This window comes from Scaptodrosophila lebanonensis, unplaced genomic scaffold (genome assembly GCF_003285725.1).
Source record: "Scaptodrosophila lebanonensis strain 11010-0011.00,11010-0021.00 unplaced genomic scaffold, SlebRS2 tig00000043-arrow-pilon, whole genome shotgun sequence".
NCBI lineage: Eukaryota > Metazoa > Arthropoda > Insecta > Diptera > Drosophilidae > Scaptodrosophila > Scaptodrosophila lebanonensis.
The window spans coordinates 6,911,836-6,928,719 of record NW_022060545.1 but is presented as its reverse complement, the minus strand read 5'-3'; the positions used below and the strand labels follow the sequence as shown (position 1 = coordinate 6,928,719).

General features: G+C 34.9%; 1 protein-coding gene across 1 annotated transcript; it reads right to left on the bottom strand.

Moving 5' to 3' along the window:
• Positions 1–13,315: 13,315 nt before the first annotated feature.
• On the bottom strand, positions 13,316–15,670 carry LOC115622362. Its single transcript, XM_030516277.1, has 5 exons — positions 14,848–15,670; positions 14,024–14,182; positions 13,856–13,933; positions 13,579–13,774; positions 13,316–13,500 (listed from the first exon to the last, which is right to left on the bottom strand). The coding sequence occupies exons 1-5, from the start codon at positions 15,658–15,660 to the stop codon at positions 13,316–13,318; spliced, it is 1,431 nt and encodes a 476-aa protein (XP_030372137.1). The 5' UTR covers positions 15,661–15,670.
• Between the last annotated feature and the right edge of the window lie 1,214 nt (positions 15,671–16,884).

The window sequence follows — 16,884 nt, the reverse complement described above, 5'->3', positions numbered from 1 at the left end:
CATGTGGCATTTCGTTGAAATGAAGTAAGCGACAACTATTTTTAATGAAATGGTAGCTCTTGTGCAAAATACAAATAACAATGAAGTTATAAAATCGATTTGATATACACTTCTTTAAAGCTACCCAAGCAGCAATATGAATTTTTTGCTTTCTTTCGTAGCGCACATTATTTGATTGGCAATTATTTAACTTAACGTTTTTTTTTGACCCCCTTAAAGTGTTAACTTTAAAATTTGTTTTAACGGCTAAAGAGTAAGGCCTACCAAGGCCTGGCAATCAATCATTTACTGCCATTTAAACGATGTTTTTACGTTTAATTTTTTCTTCATTTTATCGTTTTAAGAGACAACAACTTTATAAGTTAATTAATTGTATTCAAAAGTTGTTGAGAAAATTGCATTACGTTTTTCGGGGAAAAGCTTGGTTTAAGCTTGTTCCTCCCACTTAAAATCCCAAAGTTGACAATCTTTAAGGAAAGAGGGCAGACGAAAAACTCATATAAATTATTTCTTAGAACTCAATATTGGTTTATTGGTAAAAGTAAAATAAATATTTATATGTAGTATACATATAAATCAACTAATGTCTAGACAATGAGGCTGTCGACAAAAAATCATTCTAGAATTCCTGCGTGCATATTGTGCACATTTATATAAAGAACAAATCAAATATTGTGCCTATTGACGCACACAAATGGGCGGCTATTTACCCATTTGTACACATTAGAGCTCAGTCTGTGATAAAAAATGTCACGTTCACGCACGTTTCCGAAACTAATTTGTGGTTTGGAAATTCAAAAATTGTTGAAAATATTATGTTTGTGTCGAGAAAAGATGCATTGTTTGTTGTAGACAAATAGCGCTATAAACAATTTTCTTTACTAAATATTGAAAGAATGAACTCAAATTGTTTGGCTCTTTCTACATATAAACATAGTACATATAGTAGTTCTTTGACCGGCACGGTAATTTTTCCTTATGTATAAAAAAAGTCATCTGATTCTTTGTCCACAATAAAAAAAAAAATATGAAATACACAAAATTTGAAAAGACAAACATTCTCCGAGAGTATTAATTTTCGTGGTAGACTAGTTTTGTACGAAGTTTGTCGTGTATTTAGCCTTTAACGATCACGCGCAGCTCCAATACATACACAATTGTATGTATAAGTGTGTACGTTAATATATTGAATAAGGACATTAGCTTTAGTTTATGCGTCTCTTTAACACCTAAGGCGACACATTTATTCATTTATTTATTTAGGCCCACTTGGCGTATGCGTGACGTGATGTTGCGGAACTTGGTTTGCGTTTATGTCTGACAATATCAAGCTGTGCCACAAAATTGAATACCCATGTCACTTCCAATTTCGCGCAGCAAATGTTTACATTCAAAGTTAATTAATTAATCAATGCCATAATGCCTGTAAGCAAGCCAAATGTCTATGACAGGGAAATTTCACATTCTCTTTCACTTCAAGTTTTACATTTTCTTTCCCCAAACCACCACTTATCCATCCGTCCATGCATACACTTGTTCAGCCATTTTAATTGCTAATTAAGTGGGCATTCGAAATAACTGTGAACATTTTCAGACCACAATGGAACATGCAGATAAAGGTTTTCAACATCATCAGCATACCCTCTCAAGCATCACCAGCTATCGAAGGATTATTTTCACAATCATGGCGGATGCTTACAATTTTTCTCATTAGTCGCCATTTCAGTGGCCACAACTCGGCAAACTCTTTATGCCTCTGTGTAAGGTGTGTGCGTTTGTGTTGGTGTGTGTATGTGTATGTGTGTGTGTGTGCGTGTGCGCTGTCAGGATTAAAGCGAAGTTGACTTGCCAACTTGACGAGCGTAACGTGACGCCGCATACGCAAATCTGTTGACGAATGCCGCCCCTCGCCATTTGTTGTCTGTTGGATGTTTCCGAGGCACGTCAGTGAAATTCAAAGAAAAATCAGTCAATTTTGTATATAGTGCAAACAGAAACGCACACACATGCATTTTGGGGGGTGTATCTGAACTACAGGAACGTACCGAGTGACCTGATTCACCTACAAAGCGTCAGTGATTGATGGCTGCTTTTACGAAAAGCTATTTATAATATGTTTATTATTAATCATGCATGCTAATATGTGTATTTATTATTGGTTTTTCATGTTTACATATGCAGTTTGCAGACAACTAATGGTAGCTGCTAAACTAAACTTTCTCAGCAAATATCAAAAGGGCAAAAATGATGGCTGAAAAAGAAAACTAGCAAACAGTACGGCCTCAAATGTTATGCAGGACGAAATGTAGGCTAAAACGGAAAGGGGAATAGGGAATGATAAATTTGTACAGGACTGTCAAAAGGAAATACAATGTTTTCAATTTATTGACCCACTCTTAAAAAAAGCCGGATCCCCTGCAAAGTGACTGCGAAATTAGCCATTTGCTTAAATGTGAATTACATTCAAACTGCCTGCTTCTCCCTAAATGGCAGCCCTATTGACAAAATAGGCTTAAAGCTCTTCAGTTCTTGGAATAACTTGTATCCCGTTTTGGCGGGCCTTAAGTATACAAGTACATACTTGTAGAGCTTCACACAAAAGAACGGACAGACAAGGCTGGGACTGTTCTGTGGTGAAACCAAAAATTACCAAAATTAAAAGGCTTACACTGATAGAAGTATTTAGGACTGAAGCTCATGCCGAACATGCTTAACATTGCCTCGAATCATAACATAAATTTCAGAGTGAACCTAAATCAAGCCCTATTGAGATGGAACAAGCCAAAAAATGTAATGTTGAGAACAAATTATATTAAATAATCAAAACATGTCCAAGCAGCTGGAGGGACATGAAATGTTTATTCCTCTCTTCTGGCATCACATAAATTATGCATTTGCTTCCATTAGCAGCACGACATAAAATATTGAATATACATATACTATACACGTGCATGGATATGAGCCAAAGAGTCTCTAAGAGCGATGTGCACATCAATTGGCATTTAAATGAAAAACCACATCTAAGACCATCAGTTGTCAATGGTATTTACGCCCAGATGCCACGATTTTGTCGTTAAAAGCCGGATACAAACGAAGAATAAACTTAAATTGGCTGCGAGAAACATGAAAAGTTTGTACTCTGGGAATTGGGCTCACAGCTTCCACGACGTCTGCCGTTTGCAATAATAATAATAATAACAATGAAAATGTGAAGTGACACTTTCCTTATTTCAGAGTGAGAAATACATTAAAATAAGCAAATGGCAAGTTGTAACACATTCAAATTAAATAACAAGACAAATTGTCCTAGTTAAGATTGTTTGCTATGTGGGTGCCAAGAAATTGGAAGGTAAATATTAAAGTTTAATTCGCCTTGAGGGCTTTCGACACCACATCACGCACATATTATTTGACTGTATATGTACTCGTATATACAAGTATAAGTATTTTATTGTTTAAATGACTTCAACTATTTCATCTTAATTACTGAGCAAAAAGGAAACCACAGCAGTATACAGTTGACATATGAATATGCATACATATTTACGTAGAACCTGTCGCGTGACAATGAAAGTCTAAGGTACTCCTTCCGAGAAATAAACTTGACTCCATGTTTTGTGTTGATTCCTCTTTGAAATATACACCTAGCGTCAGCTTTTGCCTTTGTTTATTTAATTACAATGCTATTAAAAGTTATCAAAAGCTCGTTTTCTCGTACTCGTAGCTGTGACAGCTGCAATTTATAAAAATAAGATTACAACTCGCTCATTAGAGAGGCCCAAACCCTATTGATGCTGTCCTGAGGGGGCACATTTCAACCTTTTTATGTCAGTGCCGTGATAAAAGCTCAAGCCAACACGCGTGTCCTTCTTCCTCCGTCGCTTCTTCTTTTAATACCTATTAAATAATACATACAAGTATATACATACGTAAACGTACTTTTTTTTTTCAAAATTAAATTTTCTTAAAACTTAATTCTTATAAATACGCTTAGTTCGTTGCTACATTTAATTTTGTTATTAAATTAAAAAGACCGAGAGCTTGCCATTTAAGCCGATTAGAATAACATACACGTCATGTAAATAAATAATTGGTCCATTTCCAAAAAATTTGAATTTGCGCGCAGTTTGTCGTTTAGAGCAAAAGAAAATCAAATTCAAGTTGTCGCATTCACTTGAAACTTCTCGTTGGGCGCACAAGATTGATGTGTAAAGGACGCTCGTCCCAGTTGCCCGCATAATTCACATCAAGGATTTATTGCTGACACGTCACGGACTTGCGGGCTTTAATGCAGAAGTTTTGATGAAATGTCTAGCATCAGCGATTGCTGCTTAGATTTAAGCCTAATTAGCTGGCATTTAAATTAAGTTGAAGCTCAGCAGAAAAAAGAAAATTCCACTGGCTTAAGCATTTCAAGGATTAAAGCTTGAGGCTATTTACCATAATTTGTGCAAAATTTGCAAAAATTTTCGTGTCGCTGACTGTCAAGGCAACAAATTTTCAAGATTAGAATTGCCTTTAAGAATGGCTTTAAGCTGCTTATAGTTATTTGTTCGTTGTTTTTGTTTACAAGCGCCTTTCAATGCTTTTATTATGCTGTTGAGGCAATAAACTTTATTGTCCACAAGCAGTTTTAAGCCAAAATAATAACATAGCCTGTACGAAAATATTCTCCATTGTTGAGCCCAAGAGTGTGGCATCCATAAACATTTCATTATTCTACAATATGTGAGTTTATATGATGAAATATATTTATAGCTATTCTGTGTCCTGAGCAACAATTAAATTTGATTAACTTCCATTTATGCGTGACATCACATTAAGCAAATTTATGTGTGGAATTCACTGATCACTGCCATCATATACGGCCGATGTGGAAATCTGCTTATTTGAAATAATTTGGCAATTGGAAGCGCAATATGAAAGTCTCATTTGTGTTCTACAATTATGTGCACATACACATGCATACTTGTATGTATAAATATGTATGCACATAGAAAAATAATTGTTGTGCGCGATTTGGCTTGATTTATTATTCTATTGTGTTATGAGGTTCGTTTGTGTTTTGACACACATTGAAAGCATTGCCTCAGAAAAATAAGCAAATCCCCAAAAACTGGCTTCTAAGCACTAATGATGCCAAATGGCAAAATATTATTATTAGCAAGCTCTTTCGAGCTAACAAAATATACATATACATTGAATATTATAAAATTATGAAATTTTTTTTAAATTTTGAATCTTTATATAAGATCTGTCCTAGATGGGAGAAATATTAAATTTTATGATAACATTTGAAATTTAATCATGCTTGTGTCATGACGGTTGCGGCGTAGCTTTTAATACGATAAGAAAATGGTGGAATTTGTTTTTATGCTATCTAATTAAAAGCTGTGAAATTTCAACATAGCTTTAATTATTTTTATTTATTTATTTTTCATCGACAAACAAAAAAAAAATTAAAAAAATTAATCATCACAATAGAGAACTTAAACTAAGTAAAACTAAAGAAATAAGAAACCCTATAAAAATGACAAAAATAAGGAATCCGACACGGCGGGAGGGAATTTTATTTGCCAAACGGCCAAAAGACAGTTAACTACAAAAACGTTTGGTATGTCATCTTTAAATAAAATACTCTTCGAACTTTGTTTCAACTAGATCCCTTTAGTTTCTGATTTAAAATATAACAATAAAATATTGCATATGCTTAAAAGTGCCTATAAATACGCATTCTAGTATTTACAGGAACTCCCACGTAACTATTTTGTCTCGTGGTTAATGCAAATATTTAATGGCTTGATTGGTTGGCGCTGCGGTTATTGCATCGTCTTGCCAACGGGTCTTGCATATTGATTTACTTTCCAGAGAACAAGCTGCTTACCAAAGTGGAGATATTTCATTAACCTGACTAAGAGGTTTCTGTCGGTTGTTGCTCACATAAAAATAGCTCGTCCTTTGCCCACATATCATAAGCCATAAATCAAGCTGGCCAGTCAGCCGTCGCAATGACTCTTTAAAGGATCCGGCGAACCAAGCTGCGTCCAACAGTTCTATGAACGCATTTATTTGTGTGTCTATTTCGGCTTTAGGCCATTTCCCAATCCCAACATTTATCATCGCTTCTATAAGTAAATTTTTATGGCAACTGCCTTAAATTTGTCAATATTTTGATGTATGAGCTTGCATGCAGATAAATACATAGTATAGTAAGTAATATGGGCAAGGAAGTGCTTTTTTCAGTTTATGACGGCAATTCCCTTTAAGTGTTTTGCCATTTTACGGCCATTCAGTGAATACAGAAATGGCCGAGTAAATTTAATAAAGCTAGTGCCAAATTCATGTGCAGATTGTTGTTGCTGTTCTTCTTATTATTATTACTGTAATTTAGTTGCTTGAACATTTGCTTAAAACATAATTTAGCTTATTTTATATGCATTCCTAGTTGCTTCGCGCTTGTATCCTTCCTTCCTTCCTTCAAGTTAAAGTTGTTTGTGGTTTGTGCGGAAATGGGGGCATGAGTCTGTGGGTGTATTCGTGCGTTTGTATGCGTGTGTGTTCACTTCAAAAACTTGGCTCATAAATATGTAAGGGAATCTCGCTTATATCAGCCAAAAAATGTTGTTTTTTTAATTTTAATTAATGTCACAAGCTGCGAACTTTTCCGCTTTCCGATTCAATTCAATTATGCGGTAATTGAGTCCATACTCCCGAAGCAAATATTATTATTGCTGGCCACACTTATGCACTAATGGAAAACTCATTATCCTTGAGGCAACAGCCATGGAATTGCTCGCAATTAAGAGACGTATGCAAGCAGTGGTTCGGAGTCCCATAGACTAGGCATGTATGCTTTGCCATTGAAACGCGTCCTTGTGCTGGACTAATGAAAGCGCTATACTTGTATGGCTTATACGCGTACTTGTATACTTACTAAGTGTATATGTACATTTTAAATTAAAAAAAAATATTCTTGAAAAATGTTCCTGTGAAATAATTCATGGTCTGAGCTATTTTTTTGTACGCTTATACGCGTACTTGTATACTTACTAAGTGTACATGTACATTTTAAATTAAAAAAAAATATTCTTGAAAAATGTTCCTGTGAAATAATTCATGGTCTGAGCTATTTTTTGAATGCACGTTTTATAAAGAGCTTAATAAAGAGAAGTTTATTTAAGTAGTTTCAAATAAAGTGAAACACCCTGTACAATATAACAAGTTATATGTATAAATATTATAAAGATTGTGTGTGGAAAATTTGGTTTATGTATGATATGATATTAAAATAGTATACATACCAAGTTAGATGAATTTGGATTCAACCGTCATCCAGGCAGACGAACGGACATGGCTCTATCGATTCATCTCGTCATGCTGATGAGGAATATACTTTATGGGCCATTAGTTTCCTGCTTCTGCCAGTTACAATCACAAATTAAACGACATTAATGCCTTTTAATTGCTGAAGACCGGCAGCGAACAATGTACAAGTAAGCATTAAAACGTATTTTTTATCGAAAATATTTTTTTTAATGCTGCTTTTTATTTATGGCAATATTTTTATTGATTTTTATTTTTATTATTATTATTATTTTATAATATTTTATATTTATAATTTTATTTTGAAAAAATGTTCCTTGATATTTTACTTGGCATAAACGCAGTGTACAAATGTATTCAGAATAAAGAGCCAAGATAAAAACTCGAAGCTGCAATGATTTATTAAGCGAGGCTCATTAAAGCTCGATATTAAAGCAAGCAATAAAATCTTGTGAAACGAACTTTATTTCAAGTAGTTGTACTCTTATTTATATCAAGTTTCAACATTTTAAGCACTGAGAGTTACTCAAAATATTTTCACTTTTAATTGATGTTGAAAGCAAAAGTTAAAATGGTATCCCTCGTTACCAGACGCTGTCTTGCAATGTTATTTCTCCAGAGAAGTCTGTGCAATTTTTATGCAAATTTCTTAGCACCGAAGTTTTTCAGAGAAATTTCTATGCATATATAAGTATACGTACATGCATAGATAAATTGGGTATCTGCTTGAAGTTCAACGAAATGTTAAGCTTACATACTTGTATACTATACATGTGCTATTTATAGTATATGTACTGTGTGCAAATTTTAATTGAGCAACCTTAATTGCAGTTGAAAATCTGCATTTAATTGACTTGTTTTTGCTGCCCGTTCGGAAAATTGAGGCTTGCTGTGAAGTGTGCTTATTGTTAGCTTGCTATTTATTGTGGTCATAAAAATGTCAAACGTGTACAAAATCAATATATTAAAAACCTCCTATGAGTTAATTGCATATCGCGAGCCCAGTGAACTGAGGAGCTCTATGACAAATATTAACTTAACATTCAGTTCTGTGTGACATGGCAGAAAAAGCAAAAGTTCATATTATAGTGAACACATGCTGCACTGCGAATATATTGCCCCAAAAAAAGCAAAAGGGTTTATAGAATCATCTACAAAGTCTCATCCTACAGCAGACCACTCAAAAATCCATTTAGCCCGTAACAACATTATATGTGGTTCATTGGTATCAAAGCTATCAGTTTTCTGCACTCCCACATGTATGCATACAGGGAGTTTCTTTTCAATTTTACATAGTTCGGAGCAAATGCTAATTTATCCATATATTGGACAAAAGTGTTCCAATGAATGCCAATCTTATCAATATATTTTTAAATTATTATTGTGCAGACACCATAATTATAAGTATATTTGAAAAACGAATATGTATTGCGTTTAGTCTGTTATTTGTAAGGTCCAGGAGGAGATGTGACAGACAATGTGGCATGTGGATGGTGGATGGATAAACGTGGAAATGAATCGGTAAAGCTCGGTCGGAAATTTTGATAGGTGTTGGTTGATATAAAGTCTCTAATATCAGTTTAATACTTTCTGCCCTTTAAGGAACACCCTTTCGCATACTATTGTTCACGTATTGCAGCTCACTATGTCAACATTTGTGCAAAACTCAATGTTTTTATCGTACTGGCTAATAATGGCAGGATGGATGAGTGTATTTCTGCGACCATTGCTGTCTATTAAAGCTGTACCCATAAACAATTTCAGCATGCTTCCGAGATACTCGAGAAGCAACGTTAATGTGCAGAAATGTGCTAATTACGTGTGCGTTTAGTTTCCTGGCTGCTGCTCTTCAAAGCAAAATAGCAAATTCTGAAACATACCAAAATGTGCAGCACATGTGGTATTAAATTTTAAGGCAAGCTTGTTACATTTTCTCCTTTGTTGCATTCTTACATGCTCACGCATGTCTGATTGAGTGTGTAGCTTTTACGATTTCAGCTTTGGATGTCTTCCCGTCACTGCAGGGAGCGCAGCAACGTGAGGAAATCTGAGGCGAAATGCCGCGCCGTTGACATTTCTCTAGCTGTCAGAGTACATTATTGCCGCCCATTTCGAGCTCAACATCAATAAAGTACAACGTACACTGCCACTGCCAAGGGCGTACGCAGGGGGTGGGGGCCTTTCTAAAAAAATGTCTCAACATGTAGTCGACTATACAGTTATTATTATGGCGTATTATTTCGCCTTAAAATGGAACTGAGCTCGATTTGTTGAAGTTTTTTTATTGATCATATGCATAAATTATTATTTAAGCGCATCGTGTATTATTTAATCAAAATTTTAATTTTTTGACCCTCTTCTTTGATAAAAGCTGCCCACGCCCTTGGCTATCTGCTAGTCCAGACCTAATTTAATTCGCAATATTTAATCAAAATAATAATTTTTTGGCTCCCCCTTTAGAAAAAGCTGCGTACGCCCTTGCCCATTGCTCTAAGATTTCGAGCTGCCTTTTCATTTGTCAGGCGCTTGTAGTTGTAATTGAGGTACTGATTATGAGAGTTCGTAATATACTTGTAATGACCCAAGGATTGGAATGCGTGTAACATACTCGTAGTTTGTGGGAGTCGTTAAACATAACACAAACATATTGGTTATAAATAGATGATTGCATTCAATTTTTATTACGAATGCAATGTCGCAACAAGCAACATAACAGACTGGATAACAAAATGAACGATTAAGGGTACTTTAATAGGGGTTCAGAAATTAAAGCTGGAATGTATTCATATCATATTTTTAGTGATAGAAAAAGGGAATCAAATGAATAGCTAAGTCAAAATTATTAATTAGAAAGCGGGCAAGGTCGCAGAGAGCTGTTAAAGTTTAATAAATATATTTCTTCATACTATATTAGTATAGTTGATATTAATTAAATATATTTCATAATGGGAGTACCGATCAAGAACCAACAAATTATCCTCATTTAAAAGCTATTATATTTATCAAACAAAAATTAAATATATTGGTTAAATGACTTCTTAAAAATGAAATAAAATGATTCGATTCAAGATGTATGGAGCTTATTTCTCCAACGTTATACATTTTTAGTGCGAAATCGTTGAAAATAAATTTTGTGTAGCTCACACAAGAAACAAGAACCAAAGTATTCATCCTGCTACTTATTTACCGAAACATTCATTGAAAGAGTTAGAGTTCATCCCCTTTGTTACTGCAGTGTCGTCTTCAAAATTTGTAACTAAAATGGAATGTATTCTAATGCTATTAGTTTCAAGTTCTCATCCTCAAACCAAAAACCAAAACCATTACAAACTTAGTGCGAACTAAAATGTTGTTGTCCAAGGCAGTAATTACAATACTCAGAGACTAAGGTCATAACTTAATTAAGCTGACATTTCACTTTTAATTTTTGTTTCAGTATTTTGCATCCTCTGATATGTCGGCAAGGGAAATTCTTGCGGCAGATTTAAGCAAAAACAGCAAAGTTTCTTCTCTAACCGATTGCATAGCCGCACTAAAAAGTTTGCAATTTTTGCTCTAACTTCGTTCTAACTCGGACTTGGTCTGCAGTCGCTTGTAAATTAAACGCATTAATACTTGTCTACTTTACGACTTTTCTGCATTTTCGCAACAAATACGGAACGTACACTAACAGGTGAAAATCACTTTTGGGTCCATCACATTTACAATTTTTTTTAAGAATATTTAAACCCTGTTTATATTGTTTGCATCAGGCGCAGATGGCTTTCATTGTCATAACTTTTTTATAGAAGCAATCTTAATGCATGAAACATAATAAAGAAATAAAAAAAAACCATTGAAAATTGAAAATGTGAGTTTATATTAAATTCGTGAAATTGGAAACATTTTTTTGGCAGGTTGTATGGGAAAATTTACAAAAGCTTCAATGTTCTGATAGATGTGCCACTTCATGTTGTTGAAAAACTAATTTCTAGAGTCCTTTTTTTTATTAAAGGGTCGTTCCTTTTATGCAAGTAAGGTATGAAAACTGTTATGAACTGTAATAAAAAGTTGTTTAAAATATTTATGCAGAAATACAAGCTGCGCTGTTAACAGTTTATAGTAAGTATATAGTATGTATTTATTTTATTGTGTTCAAAGCTCATCGATTTTCTTTTTGAAACATGATATTTCTATATTCTGATATTTTAAAGAAGGATAGAATTAAAAATACTTTAAAATTTAATGATATTTGAGAAATGATTGAAATTCTGTTTTTTAAATTATTAACTAAATCGATATTTTCTGTAAAACCCCAAGTAACTCGTTCATGTACACAATTCTAATAAACTACAAGTACTTCTGATATGTTTACAACTATATAACGCTTAAGAGGGCAAATATTATATTTAAATCAATTATCAAAGAAAAACATACACATGGGCGAGCATTATTACCCAGGTCTGAATGCCTTTCATGTTAATACTAACCAATTAGTGTATTTACGGCAAATTAAATCGTAAGTCATGTGTTCATTCGGAGTGTTAGTAAGATGAAAACATCGACGTCGATATGCAGACAAATAAAGTTTATTAGAAACTATTTTTAAAACTCAGCAGTGGGCTTTGTAAAGTTGGTTGCAAACTCTTTTTTCTCATTTCAATTTGAATTTTTTTGAATTTTTAGAAACCTAAAAAAAAATTCCATATACCAGAAATAATCGACAAATGTTAAAAGAGAATAAGAATTTTTTTTATTGATTTATTGTTTTTTTTTTTTGTTTTATTGGAAATGCAAATGTAGCTTCGCTTTTTAGCCAGTTAACGCTTTAACAACCTAAAATGTTAAGCCTAGAATATGCATTATTTTTATACCCTGTACCCGTAGGGTAAAAAGGGTATATTAGGTTTGTGCAAAGTATGTAACATGCAGAAGGAAGAATCTCCGACCCCATAAAGTATATATATTCTGAATCAGCATGACGAGAGAAATCGATCTAGACATGTCCGTCCGTACGTCCGTCTGTCCGTCTGGTTCATCCAGACAAGGATCTCAGAAACTATAAAAGCTAGAATAACCAAAGTTGGCATCCAGATTCTCCTAGGTCCGAGAAAGGACGGGTTTATTTTTTTTTTTAATTTTTGCCCCCCGTTCCCCCGCTACAGAATTTCGTCAATAGCGTCCAAATTTCAAATGCTACCTAAACCAAACATTGCACACATAATTAATATATAATTATCTATTGTTGTTTAATTTTAATTTTAATTTTTGTTTGTTTGTGTTTTGTTTTTGTTATTCAATTCGGTCAATTCTAAGAAAAGTTATTAGCTATGGGCGCATATACCTCAATGTCGGAAGTTTACCTGGGAACAGGGTATTTCACTGTCGGGCTTGCTCGACTGTAGCGTTCTCTCTTGTTTTCCTCTGTATACAGCTCGACAAAGAGAGGTGCACAAATGCTTCTGTAAATACGCATGTGGCGGAAAGGCACGTTGGAATTTTCAATGTAAACTTGATGTATGTACGTATATGTATGTACTCGTATGTTTGTATGTAAGGGCATGTCTATGTTTATGTGTAAAAGGGCAACACAACTACTGGCGAACATATTTGCATACTGAAATGGTACAACAGGGAATTTGTTGATTCAATTGCCGGTGCGATGCTGACAGTTGAAAAGGAAAAATATACGAGTATATACAAGTAGAGTAGAGTATACAGTGTGTATGTGCGTACAAAAGTTTGAAATGGTTAAACTCTACGACTCGTAGTTGACAGCAATTGACCGGAAATTAAGCGAAAGTCAAAAAGCTGCGAAGGAAATGCGGTCGATTTCAATGACCCGTATAATGCAAGGAAATGAAAACGGACGTAATTGGATTATAGTAAGTCCTGTTTTAGTTTTACAATAGAATTTACTAAATCGTTTGTAAAAATTCACAATTTAATTTCTTATATATTTAGTATATATATATATATTACTCGATGCTTATACTGAACATACGCGAAATTGTTATGGCAACGAGCTGGGCTCTGAAATTATAATTGGTATTCCTGCATTAACCCCTTCGTCTGGCTCTTGGGGTGATGGATTCTCAGAAAGCTGTTCACAGCTGCCGTTGATGCCATGGCCTTCTTTTTCCGCATTCGCTCCCACTCCCACTCGCACTTCCGTTGTATCGGACAGTGCAGCTGCACCTGCGGATAGCACAAAAAATTAAACTTTTAACATTGCAGAAATATCAGCTTATTGGTATACAAGTATGTGTAAGTTACCTGAACTGGCGGCTATTTTTTTGCATTTAATTTGCTGTTCCTCCTCTTCCGTGATGGTCGAGAAATTCGTCAAGCGCTGGGAGGTTATCAATGGACTGGCGGCAAGAAGTCGCCGCGTCTGACGCGTCTTCCCTTCTGGCGCTTTAAGCGTCTGAGATTTTTTCGTTTTCTGCGGTGCGGTGACTATCACAATGGGCTTTGTGGGAACAGCAAGCTGTGTTAAAAAAACGATTCGACTGTGTGTTTGGGGCTTTGGGCCTACAAGCCTCACACTCACCGACACCGGTAGGGCCTCCTCGGCTCGCTGGTCACGATATTCCTGGTACTGTGATATCACACATAGCAAACAGTAGAGCTGAGCGGTAGGTTGTGGGATGCGTTTGGGTTAGTTGTGTGGAGCGAGTGTAAGCATTTAACGTGAAAGGTCAATCAAGCTTGTACTCACATTAAGACAGAGTATGAAGAAGTCTATGGTGAAAATGAAACCCACAATCGGATCAAAAACGACTCGTTTCGACACAGTCAGATGTAAAAGGTGGCCGCATTCAATGAGCAAATCGCACAGCATGAAAAGAATCCACGGTAACAGAAATTGGCGTTTGTTCTGTGGGATTTTTCGCACAAGTTGGAATGAGTTTAAAGATTTTCGTTTAAGTCTACCAATGGGCAACGTATTTTGGCAAACCCAAGTTTATTTATGTAGATTACTTTACTTTCCAAAAAACGCAAATATGGAAATGTATTTCCATTAAATGAAACTGAGGAATATTATTACAAATTATGTTATTTTCTGATTGCCACACTGTGTAAGCCCATTTACTCAGAAATCACTTCATCATATTCAACTAATCTCGATCGCCTAGATTTTATATTCGCACTAACATTTAATAACAAGATATCTACTTCAACTCAAATCTTTATTTTCTATATTATTACTAATTATGTTATTTTCTGATTGCCACACCTTGTAAGCCCATTTACTCAGAAATCACTTCATCATATTCAACTAATCTCGATCGCCTAGATTTTATATTCGCACTAACATTTAATAACAAGATATCTACTTCAACTCAAATCTTTATTTTCTACCAATCGTCTCGACCTGCTGCATCATCTACACTTTTATATTTGCAGTGATATATCATCAACATGCTTCTTTCTTGAATCTAAAATCCAGCAATCTTTCTACTTATCATCTTGATCCGCCACATCATCTAGACTTTCATATTCGCACTGAAATTCGCTAAATATTGGCAAAATGATAACAACCTGTTTTCCTAGAGTTGTAATCGTCTCGTAATGAAAGTTATCAGCTGTGAGAACCGTATTTTCATCTCTCTTGATAAACGGCATTATAGGTTTCAGTGGCGCCTTTATAGAGTTGAGCAGAAAATATGTAGCCTTACGGAATCTGGATGCCAGCTCATAAACATGGGCAGTCTTTTCGGTCCACACCGAGACCATTGTGAAGGGTACGTCCTCCCGATTGGCCAATTTGATAAGTTCATTAAAGTGCCGAAAACTGTTAAGCGTAATAATGCCTGTTGGCTTCTTGCCAAAGTAGAATTGTGGAAAATCGCATACTATTATTGGGGAGCCCGGTATCATATGGCCATCGTTCTTCTTCACATCGCTCTCATCGAACTCTTCCATACAAATCGTTTTCGGTCGCAGTCGTTCTATTAGGTTAAGCGATTTTATAAAATTCGGATGTGCCACTACGCGCTTATCCATTGGCCGCATACGGATCTTGATCTGTTCAATAAGGGGCTCGAGCATGGATTCTTGGACAATTATGCTGGCCACCCGACCCTTGCCCAGCGGATGTACCAAATTGTCCGCTACTATATCAGCGACATTATTGATGCTGCCATCTTCGAATAGAACAATTAGTTTCGGTGTCATCCACACTTCATGGCTGCCATCCGCTGGATACATGATAATTCGACTCTTTTTAAAGTATTCGTAAATATCGTTGACATCTTCGGGTCTAATGAACACATAATCCGGATCGATTGGACCGTCTTCATTGTCAGGATCAGAGTCGATGTTAAAACGTAAGTGTTTCGGAATGTTAAACATATTTTGAGTTTATTTTTTACATACAATTTTGTCTCTCAAATTTAAAACCTGTATAATTTTTAAAGCAAATTTCTCCAAAGTATTTGATACATATATTTTGGATTCCTTTTTAGTTTGTGTCATATCCTTATTTCTGTTTTTGTTCAATTCCACTATGAGCATATTCTATCTTGCGCAAATCAGAGTGAAAAAACCTTTAAAATTATGCTTAACATAATATTAATTAAAAAGGCCTAATATTTATTTGCAGAATTGAGATTTTGTTTTGGATTCCTTTACACTTTGTGGCATATTTTATATCCTTATTTATATTGTTGTTAAATCACACTTTTTAGGGCATCTTCTATCTTGCACAAATCAGAGTCAGAAAACGAATAAAATTATGCTTGACATAATATTAATTAAATAGGCCTAATATTTATTTGCACAATTGAGATTTTGTTTTGCATTCCTTTGCAGTTTGTGGTATATTTTATATCCTTCTTTATGTTATTGTTAAATCCCAATTAAAATTTTGCTTCACATAACATTAATTTAATGGCCTAATTTTTATATGTAGCTTTAAGATTTTTTTTTCCACCAATCCTTCTTACTCTTCAACTTTACATTACAGATATATGCGTAGGAATAAATGAATTAATTCATTGGGTTTCTCAAAATACGTATGCTATCTGATGGAGTCATAACATCACTCACATGTCGCAATCCCACAATAAGCAATATGGAGGAGAGCATCATTAGCACGGAGCAAAATAAAAATAAAATGTTGAATATCACAGTAACTGCAAGAAATAATGGCAGTAATCAAATATGGATAGGACCAAAGGCACAGGTTGGCAAAACTTCGCATCTCACCCACGGTAACATCCCCCTTCTCAAGGATGCTCTCACCCAGCGGTTGCTCACGACGCCCGAGAAGAAATTCCTGCTCATCTTTCAGATAAAAGAAAAGCATTACGGTTGAGAAGCCAAAATATGTCTGTAATAAGACGTAATAAGAGGGCAACAAAAACATGTAAACAATAAATGTGCTCTGCATGTAAAGGGAACGCAATTGAGTCTATTTCTTATTTTTGTTCCACAATGAAGCTAATGATGAAAAATGGTAAGTGTATATTACGTGGCTCGGCCTAATTAACTTTTAATCTATGCAAAACGAATGCGAAAAGACGGTATCGAGAGGAGAAAATGAAACAAACAGCTTACCAGTGTGTAGAAAGCAGC

What these genes read in the sequence shown, in the direction of transcription:
- LOC115622362 (XM_030516277.1), bottom strand. Translation starts at nt 15,660, where the DNA reads ATGTTTAACATTCCGAAACACTTACGTTTTAACATCGACTCTGATCCT. An exon ending in AGGAGGCCCTACCGGTGTCG is followed by an intron (nt 13,775 to 13,855) that starts GTGAGTGTGAGG and finishes GTTCCCACAAAG; the next exon opens with CCCATTGTGATAGTCACCGC. An exon ending in AAAAATAGCCGCCAGTTCAG is followed by an intron (nt 13,501 to 13,578) that starts GTAACTTACACA and finishes TGCTATCCGCAG; the next exon opens with GTGCAGCTGCACTGTCCGAT.